This window comes from Trachinotus anak, unplaced genomic scaffold, assembly GCF_046630095.1.
Source record: "Trachinotus anak isolate AG129_WGS33_773 ecotype Australia unplaced genomic scaffold, CSIRO_AGI_Tana_v1 ptg000021l, whole genome shotgun sequence".
Classification (NCBI taxonomy): Eukaryota; Metazoa; Chordata; class Actinopteri; order Carangiformes; family Carangidae; genus Trachinotus; species Trachinotus anak.
Genome location: NW_027273872.1, coordinates 12,483,304 through 12,508,359, shown reverse-complemented (window position 1 = coordinate 12,508,359; position 25,056 = coordinate 12,483,304). Strand labels below are relative to the sequence as shown.

At 40.1% G+C, this 25,056-nt stretch overlaps 1 protein-coding gene across 2 annotated transcripts in view; it reads right to left on the bottom strand.

Moving 5' to 3' along the window:
* Positions 1–311: 311 nt before the first annotated feature.
* The window catches only part of htr4 (5-hydroxytryptamine receptor 4), a 147,535-nt gene continuing 122,790 nt past the window's right edge, over positions 312–25,056 (bottom strand). For both annotated transcript variants that reach the window (XM_071458103.1, XM_071458102.1), the window contains one exon: positions 312–7,908. Coding sequence is in view for 1 of the 2 variants with exons in the window: in XM_071458102.1 (XP_071314203.1) it covers positions 7,827–7,908 (82 nt within the window). In the remaining variant the exon portion in view is untranslated. The remainder of the gene's footprint in view (positions 7,909–25,056) is intronic.

Below are 25,056 nucleotides of genomic sequence, written 5' to 3'. Positions count from 1 at the left end.
GCAAAGCCTTTTATGTGTTATATATATATATATATATATATATATATATATATATATATATATATATATATATATATATATATATATATATATATATATATATATATATATGAGTTTTTCTATCTGAACTGCTTCCTGAGCACCTCCACATTGTCAACGCCTCACTTACAAAAGAGTAAACTGAGAAAAAGAGAGCTCAGTGAGTTAATGGGTATCCTTTAAGTGAAGTGTATACTTTAATGACACTTTAATCAGCAGGCTAACTGACAAGCACTCTGTTATCCAAGTCACAAAGGAAGTCAACACCAGGATTACCAACATCTCTTTAATCTTTAATTAGCCTTTGTTGGAACTGTCACATAGCAACAGAAAAAGTCAAACACATCTCAGCTTCCTGAAAGAGAAGCCTTTTATGTTCTTTTAATACATGAAAATACCCATTTTGTTCTGTCAAAATAAATACTGAAGAGTTTTATAAAAGTTTTTTTTTTTTTTTTTTGTCCCCTTTGGACAGTTTGTGGGAGTTTTGTTTTCTTTATATACACATTCTTGCTGTAAGCTGCAAACGTAAATGAATAAATTAAAAAAAAATGAAAAGGGTCCAAACCAGTCCAGTATCCGGTAGAAACAACAACAGCCAGTCAGTCAGATGTTACCAAAGTGTTCTTTGGTTACTTCTGACAGCTGCATGTTTCTGCAAAAATGTGTACACATTATAGGACAGTGGCTGTATCTAAACTGACATTTAAGAAGGCAGGTAAGATGTTAAAAGCACATTTTCATTTTGCAAATTAAAAAGGCAAAGAGGCTGAGCTGAGGACTTCATCAGAACCTGTGAGGTCACAAGAAGAATATAATCCAGCATTTGAAAATGTGCAAAAATTAATGAAAGCAGAAACTTTGTGATTATATTGGGAAACTGTTTTCCTTACTGGAGTTTCTGTGTTCAAAGAAATGTTCTACCATCACCCACAGGAGTAGTTTGTTTTGCCAAAAAAAAAAAAAAAAAAAAGGAAATAACTTGACATAACTTACTGCATCACGGGATATTTAGGAGGCAAAAAGCTTTCAAAGGCTATAGATTCTGCTTCAGGTAAAGAGGAAAAGAGTAGATTCTTAAAAGGATTAAATGTCTTAAATATCACCGGTCACCAGTCACAACGGAGGAGCTCTGCAGGATTGCAAAGTTATATCTACTTATATACTGTGTTTAATTTGTGTTATTGTCAGTGCTCCTTTCTGGATCTAAACCGTCCAGAGGTTCAGGTTTTACATCGGACAGCCCTCTCAAAGGTTTCCCTTCATTTATGTCTTCAAGTGATTTTTACTTTGTATAAATTGATATTCTGCTGGATTGTTGCTAATTGTGCCGCTTCATGAGAAAATAAGACAATGTTTGCATGGGTTAAAAATACATTGTTTCCCCTGCTGATGGGTTATCTGTCTGTCTATGTCTGTAAAGCAATTTGAGACACATCTGTGACTCTGTGACATTTCACTACATTGCATCATAACACAAAAATGTCTGGTCCAGGTCGTATTGGTGATTTTAATGATCAGAAATTGTAGAAATCTTTTCCTTTGTTCCTCTCTTTCTTTGTAGGCTGCTCTGTTCGGCAGATGAAGCCTGGCTGCTTACATTTACATTTAATAGCTGATGGAATGACTCAATCTGGCTCTGCAATTTGTCCTAAAATCACTTCCAACCACCCCCAGGAAGAGGTTACTCTCAGTCAAGATGGTTGTTTGGACATTCAGTCACTTCATTAACTTGTGGTGTGTCTGTGTTAGTCTGCAGTCATGCTCCTTAAACCCGACAAGTCCTGGAGCTGCACTGCATTCTGGTTTATTTTTCCAATCTCCTGCGGCTAAAGACATCGACCTCTTACTTCTTTATGAAAGCTGAACATCAGTACTAACTGGAGGCTTTAGAAATAAACTCTCCTCCTGCTCTTTGATTCTGAAGGTTGTTTTTTTTTTTACCCTTGTCACAGGATCTGAGGGTTAAAAGTGTTTCTCTGGAGTAAAAGCCACAATCTAGTGAGCTCTTCATGCCGAGGATGATTTTGGAAAACCAAACAGGCGTCGCATGCATGCGCTTCGTTGCTCTTAATCTCTCTAAGGTACACTGGCAAAGAATTCAGCACACTCTCTCAGTTGACCACAGCTCACCTCCAACACAGTCACATGCAAACATCAGGATCACATACCACCGATGAACCAAGGGGGCCTGAGGATAAGGGCTGCATTTTGGAAAACATGCCTCAAAACTCCTTCACAGGTGAATGGAGGCTCTAACTGTTTCCGTGAAACAGTGAAATTATAGATTTCTTCTTTCCTTTTGGGCCAGCAGGATTTTCTTCTAACGTCTCCTCAGTCTAAATCTCCATGACCCTTTGAACCACTCAGATGGTTTCCAACTGGAGCGTGCTCCAACTGATTTTTGTTGTATCTCATCTCATCTCCAAAAATGGTCTCCTTTAGGCTTTTTGGCTCATTAAATTTCATGAAAGTAGGTGAGCTTGAGTTTCCTAAATTTAGCCTTTTGGGGAAGCTTCCCACGCAGCACACACACACGCACATATGTCTCCACACAAGAATGGACACACACACACTGCCTGATGTGAGGCTTCCAGCAGCGGTAGCTATCGAACAGAATATTGAAAAAAATAAATAAATGCATGACACTTAATACCACAAAGTCTGTCTCCTTTTATAAACACGGAAAAACAAAAACAGATGTTTTTTTGTGGGTTTAAAGATGCTGAAAACGTGTTTTTTTTTTTGCTTATAAAAGAGGCTGGAGCTCTCAGGACTCAAGATGCCTCTTGGGAACTGTGCATTATTCAGTTTATATTCTGCAGCCTTTTGTCTCAGCCTTTCGTGGCCTCACTCTGCAGTGAGAGGTTGTGTTAGTGAAGGGCAGTGCGAGGACACGAGGGCGTTCACCTCAGGGAAAGGTGCGCTATTATTATGTCGAGTTAATGCTACCAGAGCACAAAGAGCACAATCAGAGTTTCAAAGGTAAAAGATGCTGTTTTAACTTTGAGACACTTGTTGAGGAGGAAAAATCAAGTGTAAAAACTTTTTCAATCATAAACAATTTATAACTCCTTCTCTCATTACTTTCATTGATTTCATGCTCCATTTACACACCAACTGAAACACATAATTAACCTTAAGAATCCAAAACAGTCAATAGGTTAATTTACTCTTGAATAAAAAATATTAGGTTACTTTTAGTCAAACAAAACTGATCAGGCAGGCAAATTACTTTGCTTTCACTTCTAATTTTGCATGTTATGATCTACAGGTTCCACAATTGACTGACAAAAATATACATTTTGGTCATTAACTTAACATCAGAAAGTCATTTTAATGGAAAATAAGGGAAAAGAAATACCATGGCAGATTGCGCATTGGAATCCTCTAATCTTGCTTTTTCAACATATCAGACTTTCTCTCCATAACTGGAAATAAAATAAAGAATATTGAAGTTTTGCATAAGAAAAAAAAATCAAAAGGCAACTGGTCCTAATCAAAAATAATCTAGATCTGAATTATCTTAAGAACATTGAATGTAATGAATATCTGAAAATGGATAATATTCAAAAACCTCAAAGAAACATCCACAGGTTGTTTTTGGCAGGGATCATCAATGTAAGGAATTACTCTATTATATATGCACCAATACCCCCATAAAATATATTTGTGTGATGACACTGCTAAACTGAACTGTCCTTAAATCACAAAAAAAGTGCTTGTGCTTCAATTATGGAATAGGTCACAGTTTGAAAAACAAACAGAATAGAATTAAAAAAAAAAAAAGAAATTCATATGATTTTCCACAAATGAGAAAAGGAAATATTTCCCATTTTCCAATATATGTCTTTTGTTTGATGCGGAATAGTTCAGCAGTTATGAAGCAGCCACAAAAACTTTAAAAAGTCATTCACTTCATGAGCTTCCTATCATGCATTCATCCTGCAGCACTGACAGCTCTTATCTGACAAGTACCCACACTGCCATCACATCCTTAAACAGCTGAAACTGAACGAGACACCTCATGGAAGTGCAGCAGAAATGCAGCAGCAATTCAGTACACATGGTCAAGAAAAGCCTCATCTTTCCACTCACACTCAATTCGGCCATTGACTTTGTGTTTACAGGTCAAGTTTCAAGTCAAGATCTATATTTAGAGTATCAAACACAAAACCTAGAGGCTGGAAATGTGGCTGTATAAAGCAGTTTGCCTGCCTCAAACAGGATGCGGTCGGGATTACAGTGTTGATCAGATTTTATAGCAGGAAAATGTAACAAAATATCCATGGGAACTTCACAAAACACTCCTGCATTGTTCCTCAGTGTCCATTTGTACGACCGCATGTGGCTGAAGATGCAGCTACTGCCTCCTTAAGTGTCCAACGCTTCACTGCCAAAACATAACACCGACTGTCTGGATGGACGGATGGCCAGCAGAGAACTGGATCAGGCTGCAGGAGTGGTTTGAAAAATTTCTGGTGAAATTTTAATGTTTTAAATCCACAATGAATCATTTTAATCCACTTTATGTAATATAAACCAAGCTCACCACAACAGCTGTTTATCATGAAGGAGGAAAAGTAAAAAACAGCAGGTGAGTCACATTCAAAAGAGAGTACCACTTAACAAGACACAGTCAAAACATAATACATGGCTGCATCGTGTGGGGTCAATGTGTGAAGCTGAGCATGTAGCTGAAAACTGTTGTTGAACCACTGTAAATAACTACTTTCAATGGAAAGTAGCTGGAAAACTTGCTAAATGTCGCAAGATGATGCTGTATTCTAATTAGCATATTAATGACACCATCACATTAGCATTCTGCCTGATGTTAGCCTGTTTCAGCTCTTGGCCAATCCACAGTATACCCACTAACACAAAGTACACTACACCACCGGCAACACTGCCTGTAACCCCCCACCACCACCCTCATATTTATGTATCTGGAGTAATATGAGAGCTGGTGAAGTTTCAGCTTGGATCGGTTGTTTCCTGTGAACTGTGAAACTCCCTAAACTGGGTCAATGAGTTTGGGCATCGCCTTCCCGATGTTTCCAGTTGTGAGCTTTTTTGTGCCAGTGGATCAACAGTGTTTTCATCTGATAAACTGATTTGAGATTTGCTCCTCTGACTGTTCTCTGCTCTGATTCTCAAGATTTTACAACTGTCTCATAAACTTCTCATCCTCATGTTCCTGTGTAAACTGAAATTCATCAAATTTGGAGATTAATGGTTGTCACTGGACAACAGGGTTCTTTTGCATAATTGTGTTTATGAGCCATAAAAAGTTGGGTAAAACTCCTTTGTTGTGTTTTTAACATGAATCCTGACATTGGTGCTATATGAGCTATAAAAGGGCTACAAAGCTTTGTAGAGCTGCAGTGTTGGTGATAATTCTCTGTGTGTTCATCAGGGCAAGTGACTCCTTCACATTATACAGTCATTTTTAATCCATTGGTAAGATAAAAATATTGACGAGGGACAGAACATAGAGGGTTTTTTTCTGCACTAACCTTCCTCCAGTACTGTTCAGTGTTAACCACTGTAAAAGCATCTCCATCCATCTCTCCTGCTGTTGTGCTGCATTAAAACCTGTGTTTTTCCCTGTTAGTGCTATAGGATATAGCAAAAAAGGCAAAAGTAAGTGTATAATTAAAAAAAAAAAAAAAAAAAAAAAAAACTTTCTCAAGCAATTACTTTTCAATTTTAAATATCTAAAAAAGAGAAAGTCAAAGTGTTCTGGGGAGTTGGTAAAAAACCTCCACTATAGCTACATGTGCAGGAGTGATTTATCCTATGATTCACTGTTACTTGTTTTCTCCAATGAAAACATTTTCCCACGTGTTCTTCATATATTCAAGTGGCAACAGTGTTAATTAATTCTATGTAGAGAGGAACCGGTGACTAATCATGTAGAGAGATTCGGCCTTCAGGGAGAGGTGAATGGCTCTTTGAATGTACTTTATGCTGTCAGCCACATACTGGAGAACACAGGGAGAGGACAGCTTACAGGGGAATGATGGGACATTAACTATAGCTGAGTGTTGTTATGGTTGTCTTCTAGTGTTCTCTGTTTCATGAATATGAACAACTGGTACATTCTTTAACACGGCCTCCGACGACATGTCGAGAAGTAGGAGGAACACAGTGTGGGCTGATGGGGAAAGTACGGTGGCCCTGAGAGCTCAACGCACTGCAACTTCAGAAATAGACAAACAAAACACAAACAAATTCAGAGAACATCTTCATCAATTTACAGCACTTGAGCTGCAAATGCTCACAACACAACCAAATACACAACTGCGCTTCAACACAACTCACAAAAGTGTTTCCAGGGGACACAAAAAACTTGCATGGATGCATTATAATACATCTGTTCGCACTTGTTCAATCTTTTAACTTCAAAAGTTACAAAGCATTGAATAATAAGTATGTTCCAGCAGGGTTCACCACTTTTTAGTGCCCCCTGGAAACACTTATGTTGTGTTGTGAGTATTTGTGGCACTTGTCAAATTTATGAAGGTGTTTTCTGAATTTGTTCCTGTTTTGTCTATTTTATTTATTTATTCTTGTGTTTTCTTAAGCTGCAGTGGGTTGACCTCTCGGGGCCAACGTAGAAAAGGCTGTTTCATACATACTAACGTCACACATAAAGAATATGCACACTCACAGAGAAGCAGCATGGAAACACATACAGAGACACACTGCAAAAAACCTGCACGTGTAATCACACACACAAAAACCATAAACCTGCACATATTCTTCCTGTTGAATCACTCTTGATCCGCTGTGCTCCTCTAACTTCTTATTGTGTGGAATAAGAAAAACACTTTTCATGCTGAAAAAGAAAACAAGGTTTCCGATGAACAAGGTGTGACCTAGCAGCCTCCGTAATAATGCACTTCAACAGTTTGGGTCAAGGATTTAACTCAACCACGCAACCACATTTTCCTTTCAGCTTAGTGAGGATTTAGCAAAGCCAGGAAGCTTCGACCTGGGAAACAAGCAAGGTTCTTCAGTTTTGTGACAGGGGTTAAGACACCCAATGTTTAACATGTGATGTTTAGCAGAAGGAATATTGTTCTAACCTCGGCCTCTATTCACGAATAAAACTTGTTTGAAAAGCTCATTTTTGCCAACTCGTTATGCTTGTTTTATAAGGAACAACCTTTAAAATCTATCTACAATCTTTGTGATTTTGCACTGGAAAACAGCAGGGAGCGTCATATAGTTGTCAGAAATAGGTCCACTGCGTAATATCAAATAGCTTTGGCAACATAATTCACTTCCACGACTCCCCAACACAGTCATTAATCACATCTCATGCTGTGAAATCCTCGCACACACTCCGCCGAAGCTGCCAGGTCCTCCACAAGATGAGCTGGGCTTCACAGTGAGTGACCAGCAGGCCTGCTGATGGCATCACAGTCGTGTTCTGGCTCTGGTTCAGTCTGACTGGGCCACCGCAGTCTCTGTGGGCCTGCTGAACCAGCATCACAGAGGCAGAGAACCGGTTTTGTTCCAGTCCCTGCCACCTTTAAAGACCACAGGGTGAGTTTCAGGTGAGCTTTAACACCAGAGGGAACCCTGGCAATGTCACATTCCTATCCTGGATCCCCAAAGTCCTGTCAGGGCTCTGGTTTGGAGCTCTGCCAGATTTGAGCATCTTGTGTTGGGTTTCAGTTCTGGATGTGTGTGAAGGCTGGGGTTTGCTTGCTTCAGCTCCTGTGGTGATGGCGGAAGACCCGAGGATGTTGGAGATGTGACTGAGGAGTCGTCGTTGGTCACAAGCAGGACTCATGGGACTCGGGGTGCAAAGACTTCTTCTCCTGCTCTGTGTGGCTCCCGTTGTGAAGGACAGAATACCTGAGAGAAAACAGAGGAAGGTTATTCAAACGTCCCATATAGTATAAAGGTAGATGTCCATGTGTTTTTTCATTATAAAAGAGGTCCAGGTTCTATATTAATAATGTGAAAGTATCAAAGTGCTCAGTCCACAGAGAAATGCACACAGCCTGTATTCAGAAACGGAGCCTTAAAATGAACCGTCAGGACTTCTGTAACTTTGTGATGTCACAACAAAGTTGTCACTTCTCTCAGCCATGCCTCAAGCCCTGCCCACTTGGACTCATCATCCAACCTTGCGGGATTTGGTTTCTCTGAGTGTTTAACTGAAATCTGCTATATTTTTCATTGGATCACATTAAGAACTGAGATGGTTTTTGGCTCTTAAAATCACTAATATATCTTCTTATGGATTTCAACACTTCAAATACAACACAGGAAAAGCGAAATATGGGACCTTTAAGAAGTTATGACTTTTACCGACTGACAACCAACCAAATAAAACAAGAGAAGGAAAAGATAATACATTAAGAGACTAGAAATACAGTGTGAATTAATCACCAAAAAATCACCAAGCTGGGATATGTTTATGGTCATTATAATCTTATGCATTTGACTTAATAACATCCTATGTCAATAAATATATGTATAGGGTATTATTATTGCTACCCATGAGGTATAATATAAAATAAACAGAGGACTTCATATATGCCATTTGCCTCCTCGTGGTCACAGATCCCTGGGAACCTGTTGGCTTCCTGTGTCTGCATCTATTAGAACCAGTTACTGTATTTTTTTGTCTCTCAAATAATTCGATTTCACGCTGTAACCATTTGCTTCAACCCTGGAAAGCTGGAAAACATTGATGTCTCGGGACAGATTGCCCTCAGGTCTTTTTAATCCAAGAAACGACACCTGCTGCAGCTGTGATAAGTCCCGGTCTCAGCAGAAACACACAGCGACAACCACCAAAAGAACATTACGTCAACAATCTTCCAAACCACCTGAGCTGAATCAGGCTTTTACCGCTAAAAGACTGAGTAGAAATCAATATCAGACATGGTGCCGTCCCTTAGCCTATTCTCTGCCAAACAGTTTGGACGTAACAGGCTTGTAAACTGATAATACACGTAGTTAAAGACTCATAACATCCTCCTGATGGAAAATGAGTCTAGCTTACTGGAAACACACTCATGCAGTCTGAGTTACAGTCTGAGGGTGATTGGGAGACGTTGTCTAAGCTGACCGCAGTTTGACTCCTGGGGAGGCAGCATTAGTGGAAGCAGTGATAGTAAAAACCAGACAGAGGAGGCAGAGATGGTAACCTGAAGATGTGAAAGGTTTTTTAATTCACTCCACTGCGGTGGTTCACACACCACAGTCACTTCATGTGCCCAAAACCAAAACACGGGCTGAGTGGAAACACACATGCTCTTCAGATTGATCCCGTCTTGAACTCTCATCCAGATGACTTTTTTTTATGACGTGATGAAAGTCCAAAGGAGTGTGTGGCAAATTTATCTTTTCATTTTATGGTTATTGTGTGGTTTAGTCATTAGTGATACAGAGTTGCGATATGGGTATAACAATAAATTTAAAGTCAGAGCTCACAAACAGAAGTCGGCAAAGAAGTGGTCAGGGGTCACAGCAGCCCAAAAATACTAGTGTAATATTATCAGGATTTCCTGTCATGTTTTATCACCACATATTAGAGTCATCTGAGCACAAATAAGAAGTGAATGAGTGCTGCCCCCTGTGCAGCTTGGAAAACGGTTAAATAAGAGGATTTTCAGTTTGAAATGAAAAGCACGATACAAGGAGACAACAGCACGTGCCATGATAACCAACAAGACACATGAATGTCAGTGTGTTATGCTAATTAATGACATAAGCAATACATATTATTGCCAGTGTAGACCACGTAGCATTTTTTCCTTCAGTGTTTCTTCTTAATCAAAAATATATACGATCGACATCAACATTAACATGAAGCAAAAACACAGAGGATTACAGCAGCCATTTGTCATTGTCTGACTATGCTGAGCTAATTCCACGCTGACACACACATCAAAACACAATCATAATAAGCTCCGCTCTGACAGAGGAGCATTTAGCAGCACAAAAGACAAACGTGACACAGAAACTAATGCTGCGTCCATCATGTTACTGTTAATGGCGCAGACAAACAATCTAGTGCCAACAAATTTATGCAACATTATTGCACAACAACAGCCAGCAAAGCGCTTGTCAAGAGCACCGAGCAATTTTGATAAAGTCAGATAGAAGAGAAACTCATTTGGCCGCCATAATGGCTCTCACTTGTGTAGGCTACAGGCTCCAGTGCATTTGAATGAGAAGAATGATTGCCTGTGCTAGACATGCAATTATACACGTATACATGTGCGTATCGGGATATATACAGTAAACGACTGCCAACATTTTGTGTGGATATGGATGTGCATGTACAAGTGTGTGTGTGTGTGTGTGTGTGTGTGTGTGTGTGTGTGTGTGTGTGTGTGTGTGTGTGTGTGTGTGTGCGTGCACCACAGGGGCCTGACCGTGGGCTAAAACCATTACGAGCTGTTTACACAAACACCCTGACCAAAGACACTTCCTGCTGCCAAACTGGCCGTGAAATTCAGCTTCCAGATAGAAGAACATTTAGAGCTTTTCAAAAAGAAACAGGCTACAGATTCTCGTCAGGGTGGAACCAGAAATTGCTGCCACATTGTAGCATTAAACCCTCGGCCAGTCTCTCTGGGGTGCTGTGAGTGCGACGGTATAGCTGCTTTGCTCTTTGCTAGAAACACAGAGCTTCATTGGGATACCTCTTCACTGATCTTTCATAGACTCCAGTAAAGGTTTCAGTCTCAATCAAACATTGATAAAATATCCATTTGACTACAAAGATGCTTCATGTGAGCAGAGCTTTATGGTCTTTGCAGCTCACTGCGGTTTCTTTCTCCATTTGTTCATGACCGAGTGCTTTATGCTTCACTGAAATTAGTCTAAATGATGGTATAAATGATGATGCCATCTGTGAAGTTATGTGTCAGCACACCACATGGTGTTTCAGAGGTGGGGGACAAAAAAAACATTCTTTAAATGTGAAAAAAATACCAGTAACAAGAATTAGCAACCTTTATGGCATTGCTATGAGGGTGCTGGCCAGATTATTACAACCCTTATGAGACCAGAGCTTGTTTCCCTTGTTCTATCTATGAACCTGAACTGCATGTTTGTTACCGTTGCCATGACGACAAAGGTGCCGTAGCCCTGCTGCTGGTGCGCTACTATGGATTGTATCCAAGGGTGGTCAAAAGCATGGGACCAATATAGTTGTTAAAGTAGGAGGACTTGTTGATTGGTTTCCATGGTTTACACTCTGCAGTGATATTTATTCTGTCGTGATCTCTTTGACAGCAGCTTTTTTGGGAAAGCTTGAATTTCAACAATAACAGCATCACTTCAGTTTTTCTCTTTTTATGGTATTTTTTCATATCTAAGGTGAAACTGTTTATATGTTCATTGTGCAGCTTCAGCAGAGGTGGACATGGTTTGAACTAACAAATCTTTTTGTTAGTTCAAACCAATAAACAAACCAAAAAACAATAAAACAACCCTGAATTGAAGATGGCATGCTAGTATGTGCTGCATCAGTATGGATGTGTATATATATATATATATATATATATATATATATATATATATATTATATATATATATATATATATGCAACATAAAGTAAAGTCAAAAGGAAGCTCCAATTCCCATCCATAATATTTTATATATGAGAGAAGAAAGGATGGAATTCAAACATGTTACTGAAAAACTCTTATAAGCCCAAGAGCCCATTTCTTTTCCTGCCGTGTAGGAAAAGAAATCTGGAGGAATCACTTACGTCTGCACGAGCAACATCTAAATATGTATTTATACTAATGTACTGAAAGCTGCAATCTCTCAGCTTGTTCATTTGGAGCAATATTTTTTTCATTTTTATATTTGGATCAAATGAAAATTTGGAGCAGGACATGTGGCTGGATCCATCCTGTGTTTATTTGTGGTTTTGTTTGTACACAGCTGAGCCAACAGGACAACTGGCAGAGCAGGAGACAGGATGGAGATTTGTTTAATGAGGCCAGGGGAGAAGGACACAGAAGGCCCGGATTACAAGCAGACTAAACATTTCTACATATTTTGGGCAGCAATGTGGTGAACATTCATCTCAATGGAGTGCCCGTACAGCAGACTCTGACCTCTGAGGATCCTGTGGAGGAGTGGAAACGGAAGGAGAAAATTCTAAATGGTTTCAGTCCAAATAACATCAGTGACCTGGAATGTAATTGGCTGTGTATTAATGTTGTATGTCACACTTGCAAAGCTGAAAAATGACTGTTCCTGTTCTCCTGTTGTTTGCCTTGTCTCCATGTTATTTTAAAGACCATGAATGCAGCGATGTTGGCAGTATAGTCTAAAATGTTGGACTTTCCCTGCAGAACCTGAACACAGCCCAATAGCAAAAGATAAATATCACTAATTAATGAATTGCATGATGATGATGATGATGATGATGATGATGATGTTCATCATCTGTAATTTTAACATTACTTGCTAACAATCCTGCAAACCAAAGTGTCATTTCAAACTTATATGTCTAAGATAAAAAACTGTGATAGGACGAGCTTGAGGGTTACTCATTGAAAAATGATCTCTCTCTCTCTCTCTACAATTTACAGATGTCCTGTAGACACCTCACATGTAGTTTACTGGTAAACAGAATTCACAGTTGTCCCTTAAACGCCTGGAGGTAGAAGCTAGTTACAGCAAACATCATAAGGGCCCTACTTAAGGGGGACTTGGGACAGCAGTGCAATGAATAGTGTCTTTGTGGGAGGTCTATAGCTGTCATTGCAAATTGTGCCCATTATGAGGGGCCATCGGGGGACCCTTTCCCCTTTGGGGTCCCACGCATTTGCCAGGTTTGCTTCTCCTAAGGGTGTGCCTGAAACTAGCAAGTGGTGTAATGAAGTGTCTCATGATTCAGTTTAAACTTTATTGACACTGACTTTACGATGCTCTGACTCAGCCGTATTAACCTGAGAATTAACCTCTGTAAATGAGCACTGTTCTGATATGGTGGAGAGTTCGTCCTCATTTTGTTTGCTGAGCACAAAGAAAATTTTCATAGTGTATGAACAAAGTAACACCAGGCTCCTACAAAAGCTTTACAAAGGTTAATTTGCAGATTAATTCAAAGGAAGGAGAACACTGCAAGATAAAGTTTCACCTGACAAATTCTCCAGTGTGTCTTGAGTGGTACAAGGAAAGTCAGCACTTCAAAGTGAGAAAACAGGAATAAAAAGATTAAGCAGATAGATTTTCACTTCAGAAAGTTTGAAAGAAAAACAATCTCCACATCTTTAAGTATATTACCCTTTCGTTAACTCTGCTCACTGTGCATTTTTAGTTCATCCGAAGGATTTTGAAAATCGTGCTGCACAAACTGACTGAGAGACTGAGAGAGAATGAGAGAAATGTTTAATTTTTGAAATGAACATATGAAAAACACTAAAACCTGGTAGTAAGTAAACATCATTTAGGTTCGGGTGATATGACGATATACCTTGTAGGTACCTTGTGGGATGCCATCTTCTCTCCCACCCAGTTTCTCTATGAGGGATCCAATCTTCCACCTCTAAAGTCTCTGGGCTGCCAAAACCTGCCCCATGACTCACACTCTCTCTTTATGACCACTCTGGGTCTCTCGTATCACATACCCAGCCTTGCTCTCTCTTTCTCGCTCCACTTCCTCTGATGATCCCACTGACAGTCTGAAGTACAATAACTGATCATCACAGTCAGGAAGTGTTTCTCCCCTTGTTCTTTCTTTTCCTCTGAGCTGTGTCTGGGGTCTGTTTCTGTCCTGGTCACCACCCACCAGGACGACAAGTGGCCGGTTCAAGCTGCTAGCCGCCCGAGGGAAAAAAAACCCAGCTGAGAAATAAGAGCTCACAACCTGCTTTGATGCTGATGATAAGAGAGAAAGAAGGGTGATAAATGTGAGATGAATACCACAGACCAGGATTCAAGTAGAAAAGAGATTACACAGTATTGAGCTAACTGGAAAGAAAGGGAGAAAAGAATTATTCAAAAAAATTAATCAAAATTTACACCCACAGGGAAAGTTTGCTTGGAGCTCAGCAACAAAAACAAAAATATAGTTTGGCAGGAGCTGCATGACTTTCCCTTAAAAGAAAAAAAAATATATATATAATAGCCTCAACATTTGCACTGCTTCGACCTTCAAGGAGGATTTGTTTGCAATCAGAAGATCCAGAAATGTGCACAGGTTAGCAAGAGCATCACAAGTCTTCACCGTGAAATGAATTCCAGTAGGCAAGTGTCATCACCTCAATTACAGAAGCACTGAATAATGTCTTCTGTTATGGGCCGGGTTGGTAAGAGAAAAGGAGACAGGGCACACAGAGCAGAAGGAGACAGGAAGTAGCTTATTATCACAGCAGTTCAGGAATATTTATTGTCTGCATCCGTCTCGCCTAGGAGAAAAGTTCATGGAGTGAGAATGAGTAAAGAGGGATACCATAAAATAGTAAAAATAAAAATAAAAAAGCAGTAACTGAAACAGAAGATTAAAATGAAATGAATGTATGAGGGTGAAATGTTGATTCCAGAGTCCAAAAACTCAAAAGAATCAACTCAAAGTTCCCAAAGCTAAAGCAACACTGCTGATATCAGGTCTACTGAGGGAATCAGAAAGTCGGCCTTTCATGGGATTAAATCTTTCCGACTGGTTTTCTTCCCCTCTTGCTCCATGAGGCTGGTCTGAACACATGTCACAAAGCATTAGGGAAAGCTGGGAGAGTTTTAGCCGGGGCCACAGAAACCCAATCTGCACCGGGCAAACAGAGAAAGAAAGAGAGGTGAGATGCTGAACAAACGTGCTGTTTCCATGGTGACGGAGCACCATGAACATTTCATGTATGGTCAGAGAGAGACATTGGGATGTGAGGTCATGAGAAACTGGTGAGAAGTGCACAGTGATAAGTTCTGTTTTTAACTTTTAACTTTTCTCCAAACTTTGCACAAAGGTTACTGAAGCACGGACGGCTGTGTGAGAGACAGCTGACAGCACCATAATCCTACAGCGGCTGAACTTAACGGTGCTGCTCATTTAAAGAAGAGATTTGCGACTTTTGCACAACATTTTAAAGCTGCACAAATGAATGTTTCATATACTGGGCAGATAAAATTGAATGTGATTTCAAAGTATTTGCTAGCAGCAACAAACTCTGTGTCTGTCTGCTTGTTTGGCTGTTCTACTGGGGCCCTAGTGGCCAAAAATAAATCTCATTTTGATGTCATCTTTACTTGGAGTCCCTGGAGTTGTCCCACAGCACAAGGCAGAGCTACACTAATGTCTACTCTTGTGAGTTCTACTTTGATGAAGGAACAGCAATGCTGAAGAGTAAGACCAGATAATTTGCTAGGCCCAATGAAAGCTTCCCAAGTATAATGTGGTTATGGCGGCAGAAAAACCTAGAATAAGGCTCAAAAACTCTGGAGCAGTATTGGCAAAAGTGACGGGTTTTAAAATTAAAAAGTTTGGTGTGGATGGAGCCTGAGCAGAATTTGTAACCAGTCTGACTTGAGTCTCAGGTCAGGTTTGGGTTCCTCAGAATCCTGTGAACCCATTGAGACCTCTATCAAACTGTCTTTGTGAACCTTTCAGCTTTATAATCACTCCTTCAAACTTGCCCAAACAGCCAATCTGAAGGCTGAACTTTGACTTTGGTGTAAGTGAAATATTACAATAAGGTATGTCTGGACATACTTTACTCTTTGAAACTGAAAATGTCATGCAGAAGATGCTGCAGGGCTCAATGCCACAGTTTGAGACCAAGAAGTATCATAAAGATGAAAAAAAAAATTGGTTTTGGTCAACTTCCCCTGAACAGATATTTTAAAAGCATCTCATCAAGAAACTGGATATAACATGTTTTTTTCCTGCAGAGCACTAAACATAAAAAAGAGAGGTGAGAGTCTAATACACGACTTGAGAGGAAGACGCCTCTGAGCCTGACTTGCTTATCACAACTCCAGCTGCTCTGTTGCTCAGCATATAAAAAAACCCCATCTTCCCCATCAGCTTTCCTCATTTGGATCTAATGACAGCACAGCTCCCCCGCCAAGCTGTGTTAGATTAGATGGCACCCCTCACTTCGCAAAGCTTCACTCACCGCAAACAAAAACTTCCTTCCCTTTTCTGTCGCAGCGATACCATCTGCAAGTGCTTAGTTTCAGAGACAGAGGATGGAGGGAGGGTGTCCGTCATAACGCAGGCGAGGCCTTCCTGGGTTCATACCAGGGCACGATGGACGCGTCGATTCGGCCTATTATTTTTGTTTTTTCCTTTCTTATCTTCCTTCTTCATATGAGGTTTTGAACCCTGTGTCCTGTGGGGCTCAATCTGACTCGAGTCATCGACCGAGCCATTCTGAAGAGGCTGGGCCTGGGCTATCTCAGCGGGAAAACAGTTTAATCGGCAATGGACCTTTCACTGTTAACTGTGACACGACACAGTCAACATGACTGGCACAAAGGAAAGACATTGTCATATGCACTCTGTTCTCATATAAACCTTCTTCTCTGATTAACTTTTTTCCTCCTCAGCCTTTCACTTTCTTTTCTTTGACACCACTGGGCTTTGTCAGAACACTGAAAATCTTTATTTTGAGTATCAAATACTCAAAAGCCACACAACACAAAAACCAATCTACTCGCCAGTCTGACTTTACGGCCTTATGTTTGTACTCGTGCTCTTACAAACTGTTACTAACTTTGTAATAGGAAAGGCTTTTGTACAGGAGGTCAGAGCTCTAGTGTGGTTGGTTTAGCTTTTTACTTTTGGTGATTGTATTTAGGCTTTAAACATCATAACGGTGGTGTCAGTAGTGAAGATTATCCTGCTGAACAAAACCTGTCAGGATCATAAAGTGTTGTTTGTCACAGAGCTTATTTTCAGCAGTAATCCAAAAGCCCACATAAAAATCCCATTGGCTTTTTGTCGCATAAATCAGGGTGATGCTAACATCAAGGTTGTGCCTTTATTCGATAGGACAGTAGAGACTGACGGGGAAGGGGGCAGAGAGAGGGGAATGACATGCAGGAAAGAGTCAGGCTGGTTGGGAGTCGAACCTGCGACTCACCTGCCAAGAGCATTTGCACTCATGTGGTATGAACCCTAAGCATTTTGCTTTCCGGTCGCCCCCCGAAGAGGTAATTTTGAATATAAAACTACAACTTGTCATTGCATCTTTCCCCTCTTGGAACTCCACTCTCAAGTTTATTTTTCTCTTTGCAGTGGGTCAGGAACAACCCAAAGAAGCTTTTTCTGGAAACTAAGAAGGATTTTTTTTTGTTGAGAGTGTACTTTCAGATGGCTGTAGGCACACTGAGCTGACCTGCAGCGTTGAGATGAGCAGCACTGAGGCTGATTTCACTGAACCACCTCCTGCTCTGTTTGTCTCAGAACATTAAAGCTGGCTTTAGCCTGGATACGACCACTGAGGCATGAGGGTGAAGTACGCAGGCAGGCAGGCAGGCCTGTGGGGAAGTACACACTAAACACATGCACGCAGTGTCTGTGTGTGTACGTGTGCATACTGTTCAGCATGTGGGCACACACACTCATCACAACACAAGAATGGAGCCTGAATCCTTGAGCAAGAAGGATTCTTCCTCGAGAAGATGCTGCACTGAAAATACACATGTACCAGCCCAGGCAAGGTAAAAGGTACATGGTGTGTGTGTGTGTGTGTGTGTGTGTGTGTGTGTGTGTGTGTGTGTGTGTGTGTGTTTCTGTGTTTTGGGAAGTGAATGAGATCAGTGTACTGTTGCCTCTCAGTAGATCAGAGGTTTGATTATTTCTGGATGACTGATGCCTGCAACGCACCATTCCTCAACTAATTGCTTACATGACTGGAATGAGGAGAAATCACTACTTTGTGTGTGTGTCTCTCTCTGTGTGTATGTGTGTGTGTGTGTGTGTGTGTGTGTGTGTGTGTGTGTGTGTGCATACTTGTACTTCTATCTTTAACAGGACCAGTTTGGGTTTTAAACTTTGGGAATGAGGACATTTTGGCCTTTCCTCACAACTTCAAAGCTCTAAGACTTGGTTTTAAGATTCAGGTTAGAATTAGGTCTAGGACAGGGTTAGGGTAAGTTGGGGGTTGACATTTAGTTGTGATGATGATGTTTGTATACAAGCATTCACGCTAATGTCAAGGTGTTTGAAAGATCTGCCCTGGTTCTGTAAAAGTCTGTAGTCCATCAAGTTTGTCAGGTATAAATTTGCAGTGATGAAATCTCACCTGGCTGCTTTGTTCACATTGATTCACCTGTTTTAAGTATATATATATATATATATATATATATATATATATATATATATATATATATTGACTCATCTGACATTTGCAATTACATATTCCTTCTTTATGTGCAGATGCGTGACTGATCTTTAGTCAACACTGCATCACAGTAACGAACATTTATAGCTATTAGCTGCTCACCCAAAGTTAAATGAAGTTTAAAATCTTTAGGTCTTGTTGACAAGTGAGTCAGATGAAAAAAAAAAAGAAAATTTGAGACCTTCACACTGAAAATCACATGTACTCTATTCAAATAAATCCAATAATTAAAGTGAATACAAGTGATAGAGTGTGTGCTTTTTTTCAGTTCTCTCATGGCAGCCTTGAAAAATGTATTCAAAGACATAACACAAGCATCCATCCATCCAACCACCCATCCATCCGACCATCCATTCAACCATCACATTTATTGTTTTTGGTACACATTGTCCGATGTGAGCATATTAACTGTGTATAGACGTATATGAATGGTGGTTTTGGTAAAAAGTGAGCAGGTTTGTGATGGCAGTGGGTGAAAAAAAAACAAAAAAACACAGTGGAACTGAAACTGAATAAAAAATAATCCTGAATGTCTCCAAACCCACACTGGAAACAAACAGAAAGAAATTGTCATTAAAACACAACTTTAATTGCTTTGACTCTTGTGTTTACATTACATAGTGAAATAGCTGAATGTGGTTCCATAAAATATAAAGGTCAGAGTTAATGACCGAGAATATTATCAGCAAAATACCAAAAGTTATGACTTCAGGGACCTTTGTGTCCAAAACACCAGCACAGAAACAACTAATAACAGTTTTCCCCCCAAAAATGGAAAAGGACCTTTTAGGACTGAAACCTTTTTATTTTCACATCGTTGCATTTGATGTTCATTATTTCTTGTTGGCTAACCAGTCAGTTTGGTTGTCTGGGCAAATGAGTTCCTCCGACACTGACAAAAGAGGTTTTCCTGTCTCTATCTGGTGGGAGAACATTCACATTGACACTCTATTAGCTACACCACCCTCTAGAAGATTGCACAGAAGATTGCACAGACTACAACCAGCAGGCCCCACGGCTCCGGCAGAACTCCGGCATGAGTGCTGTGTGCACTTCAGCAGAGGAAGATACTTTCTGTTTCTATTGCGTTTACCATTAAGTTGTAGGTAATTTGCAGTGTCTGATTTCTGACTTACGACACTTTTTCACTACACTACTTCTACGACACTGTTTATACTTTAATATCTCGGGGGGAAATATTGTAATTTAAAATAAAAAAAGAAAACTGTTTGTCAGTATTAGCATTAAAAACTGATCTGATTTCCCTGTAAACATTTGTTCTGAAATGTTCCTGTAAAGCTGCCCTGATTTTTTAAACCAATGTTTGTCTTATTTTTTCCTGTGTGATTGAGGACAAACTCGACCGTCAAGTTAGTAAAATCTCTAAATGTTCCTTGTATTTCATAAAAGAGCCTGTCAGCATCAGGATGAAGAAGCTGTGTAATTTAAGTGTAAACACTTGTTTTGATTTGTTATTGTAAATATTTCAAGTCTGCCATGATCCTTTGGGTTTTAAAACTGCCGTTTGTTGTTTTGTTTTGTTTTGGTTTTTTTTCCTGCGTGACTGTGGACAAAAAGCAGCCATCAGTTCCTCTGGCAAACTTCAGGACGGACACGCGAAGAGACTTTTTAAATGACAACAAACGCTCGTTGGCAGTGCCATTCTCGGATGACATGAGGGGAGCACTAATGAGTGGACGCGCACACAAACGCACACAAAGACGGTCAGAAAGGCACATTTTATACTCTGTTCCACATGTCAAACATGTCAACACACAACACATCAGACAGACACAAGCTGCGAGAACAGACACGACTGCCACACACACACACACACATAAACACACACACACAGAAGCAGCTGATGTTAATGTCCCCATGTCACCAGCCAGCAGGAGATTCACTGAACATTTATGCCTCGTCAGAGCTTGGTCCTGTCAGCCTCGACCAGCTCACAGACCTCACGGTCATCAGCTCTCCACTCAGGCTGACCGGCAAAATAAACGTTCATTTAGACACAAACATTTCAAATGGGGAGACACTTAGCTGTAATCATTTATTTTCTGGCGACAGTGAACAAGCTTTACACACTCGAGTGACATATTATCATTTTATAATATTGTTGCGTTGTTGTAGTGGACACAGAGCAATGTTCCCTTTTAACTCAGCTTTGGTTTCCACCAATACCTGACTCTGTGCATTAGGTAATTTGTCCACACTACTATGTTTTCTTTTTAAAACGCATCTCTTTTGCTACGGTTTCACCTCCCATCCATTCTACTCCGGAGATTTCGAGAGTGTTTTGGAAACGCTGCTGACTCAGTTTTAGTTTGAGAACTCCAGGGTTGAGTTGTAGTCTGGATGGACAAAAACTGAGACCTTTAAAAATGATGATGTAGTCACACCCAATTGGGTCTTATCAGTCTCGACTACCAGTAGTGGAAGCAACATGAGTAATGAATTGTTACTGACCTTGCTGTCTTTGTTAGCAGTGAAATTCTGCAATTTAATGCTACAACTGCCTTTGCTTTTCTCGTTTGTGGTATTTTCTGCAATGAATCAGCTGGGCGCCATCTGCACTGGGCATACACCCCTCGTGCAGCATATGTGAATGCTCATGTATGTATGTGTTTTCAGGTGTGTTAGTATGGATGGAGACTGTTTCTGATCCAGAGCTAAAACATTCGTCCGGACAGAGATTATGTGGCTGTAGCCTTTACTTTAGGTAAGGGGGTTTCTGAAGCTGTCTGACGAGCAGTTCTGATAGAGTTTGCTGCCCTCCTCACCGCTACCTCTTTCACATTAAACATAGTTATTTGATCTATTGTCAATATAAAAGTATTGACTGATGCTTCATCAACAATCTCTGAGGGTCTGTCATCAGTGAAACTGCAGGCGAATAAAGGGAATGATTGAATGAAGTTTTAATTCATGGTCATTTCCTTCAGCCACTGCTTGTGTAATTATTCTGACACCCAATAATATCATCCTGCCTAGCTACCCTAAAAAAACATATACTGAGCTTATCAAATGTAAACATTCAGTCAGTCCTCATGTAAAATGCATGAACAGCAGGACTTTGTATTATAAGGCTAATTCAACACAGTTAATATCTGACCTGCAATCCACCTGAGAGAAAAAGCCTTTATTTTTTATCTTCTGGAAACATGCAGCAACATCAGCAAAAAATAATTCAGTTAAAGCTTAAATCCTGTGTAAAGCTGTAAACACAAGAATCAGGTCACTGGTCATCATGGTGAGAAGTGGCAGCAAAGTGCCAACTCAGAAAAGCCAAATGTGACATATGGATTTAAGCCCCTGATGCTGTGTGGTTTTTATCATCGAGGAGCGGCAAAGAGTGTGTGGTCAGGTCCTGTGTGGAAAGATGAGACCTGAGCTGAAGCCACGAATGAAGCAAATTGCAGTTACACTTGCTGTCCGTCTCTGTGCATGCTGTAGCTCATGTGCTTTGCTCTGTACAGCAGCACCCGTCTGACCCACATGGACATTTCCTCACTCTGCAACAATCTGTTTGAATGAATGTAGCAGCAGCAGCAGCGGTTCACTGTGGGTGTTTAATCTGATCCCTGATATGTTGGTGCTGAGGCCTGAGGCCAGCGATGGCTGTCAGTTGGTCAGTCAGTCTGTTGGTCAGTCAGTCCATCTGTTCCATCTCTAGAGCCAGATGCTCACAGCCAGTTGGTGTTTATTAATATATAATCAATTTATTTTATGTTCAGTTCACTGAATGAATAGTCTTTCTACTTGTCTATAAAACACTAACTGGTCTTGGGCCCAAATACATCCCCGATATATTTGTACAATATGAAGCATCCAGACCCCTCAGGTTTACTCAGTGTTCCCAGCCCTTCTTTGAAAATGCTGTCTCATACCTTTTATGTAACCTTGACTTATTTGGATATCTTTATTCTATTTGTTCTAACTTGTTTTTATTATTTTTAAATGCTATTTCAATCTTATTAGTCATCTTATGTCATCTTAATGTTCTATTTCTAATATATTTCCATGCCTCTGTAAAGCTCTTTGAATTGCCTTGTGTCTGAATGTTGCTGTATAAATAAACCTGCCTTGCCTTACTGTTTATTAACCCTGTGATAGTGGTACGAAACGATCTTTTCCCGTGGTTTTTAATTCAGTGACATGGTCGTCATCAGTAGACTGAACTTGCTTAGCAAGTTCTCCGTGATGAGCGTCATGTGACAGGAATGAAAGCTAGCTTTTGTTGAGCCAGGACTGTGTGATGTCAAACAAAGTCTGACTTTGTTGTGACTTTTTTATTTTTTATATAATCAATTTCTTTCTTCTCTCACGTTGTCCCCCGTTAGTGGAATGCACTACCACTTCCTACCAGAGCAGGGGCGTCCCTCTCTACCTTTAAAAGACTCCTGAAGACCCAGCTCTTCAGAGAGCACCTTCTCTCCTAGCACTACATAGCAAATCCACACTTAAAGAATCGTCACTAGCACTTATTGCTGCGCTAACACTTCTTATCGCACTTAACCTTGATTGTTTCCCTTTCTGTAAGTCGCTTTGGAAAAAAGCGTCTGCTAAATGACTAAATGTAAATGTAAATGTAAATTTTATAGTGTGCGTAGGTCAGTAAATATAAACATAACCCTGAACCCTAACCCAAACCTGACACCTTCAAATCTCAACCAAATCCATTTGGGACTTCATGATATATTTCTTGACAAACAAAAAACCTTTTTTTAACTATCGCCTTTCAATGGTAGTGGCACATATCCTTACATATTTCTATTTTTTTAAATTTATAAATTATAGTATAAGGACATATTTTTACATCTTATGATTATAGTTTATCTTTATCTGTATAATCTTATTTCTTATTCTCTATTCTTTGCTGTTACATTTCCATTCTTGAGGAAGCAACTGTGACCCAACCCAGTTTCCCCCCTGACGATCAATAAAGTATTCTGATTCTGAGTTTAACCTTCACCAACATGTGTAAAAGCATAAACTCAAATTGATTTGAACCGTACAGCTAGCAGAAATAGGAAATGTTCATATGAACAGGGTTAATCCGGTCAAGGTCAAATCAAATCAAATCAAGTTTTATTCATATAGCGCCAAATCACAACAGAAGTTATCTCAAGGCACTTTCCAATTGGAGGAGGTCAAGACCTTCTCTATAAAGTAGGAAAGAAAGAGACCCAACAACTGAGAAGGTAGTGACCTATTTTGCCATTAGCTATGAAGACATCATCATCATCATCATCATCATCAGTAGCAGATGCAAAAAAACTATCCCCACAATCTGTCTCTTTCCTCTCTGCACATTTCCCCATCGCTTTTGCGTGACGCACTCAGGCAGAGAGAAGGAGTCGGGGGTGGGAGAGCGGTGGAAAATTTTCACGGTATTCTACCTGGAAGGAAGGAAAAATGTCATTTCTGCAGCGTGGAGTCCCGTGAGACTGGAGGAAATGTCTTCATATTTACATGATGCTCAAAAGGAAGAAAAATAAACAAGATCTCCATCAGCAGACGAGGGGCAATCATGAATGAAACCTCAGAGAGACAGAATATGTGTGTGTGTGTGTGTGTGTGTGTGTGTATTTTCGCATCGGGTTTGTGTGTCACAGAAAGTGAGGGGAAAGAGTCTGTGTGTGTGCGCTGGAGAATGAAAGGAGAAGAAGAGGGAAACAAACAGCTCCTCTTCCTCTGGTGAAGCCCCTAAGCTTTCATGAGGAAAACTTCATCTACACTAGTGCTTTCACATGACCTGAGGTGAAGCTGCTTTGTTTGGCGTCACCCACATGGGCCACAGTGTTACCCAACATGCACCGCTCAATTTCACCATCAGGACGCTTTGAGAAAAACGTTTTTTTTTTTGTCTTTTTTTTTAACATTTCATTGGTGGTTTTTCATAATTAGAAAAAGGTAAATAAAGTGCACAAACAGACGGTTAATGAATAAATACATTTCAAGTATGTAATAAGAAAAAAAAAACTCTTTCCAACCCCTCCTCTGAAAAAAAAAAAAAAGTAAATGAATAAATAAAGTTAGTGCTGCATTCTCAGCAGTATTTTAAAAGGTGCAGGGTTATGTGATACAGAGGGGACAGATCTGTCTGTCCTTGATGTGCTGTAGCACCAGGTTCTATGTGCTGAGGAAGTGTTAGGGTTATGGAATTGTGAGATTTATAAAACGGATTCACATGTACACAAGCCTCTATTCTGAGGAAAAGAATGCATATGAATATTTCTAGTTTTGTGCATACTCATAGTTTTAGTCATTAATCTACACAGAGTTTTATGCATCTGGCCCCAGAAGTGGTGAGCAAGCGTCCACTCTGCAATCTTCCACCTACTGCATAAAGGCGAGAGATCAGGAAAAATGTGGTAGAGTTTAGCTTTCGGGGAATTATTTCTAACTGTTAACACGCCGCAGTTGACCTTTCGAGCAGTTGCTGTTTTTGACCTAGGCCTGTGCTGTCAGGAGAAACTCAATCCCAAAAATAACATCTCAATAATGTGAGAAAAAAGTATTGCAAAGCATCCATCCACCCACTTGTCTCCTAGAAATTAGGTTTACATGCTGCAGATTTGTGTTGCCACATACGTTTTGTAAGAAAGTGTTATTTCTGCCTGGATTTTGTCCTGGGGCAATGTTTTTATGAGTGAGGGAAGTGTTGTATTTT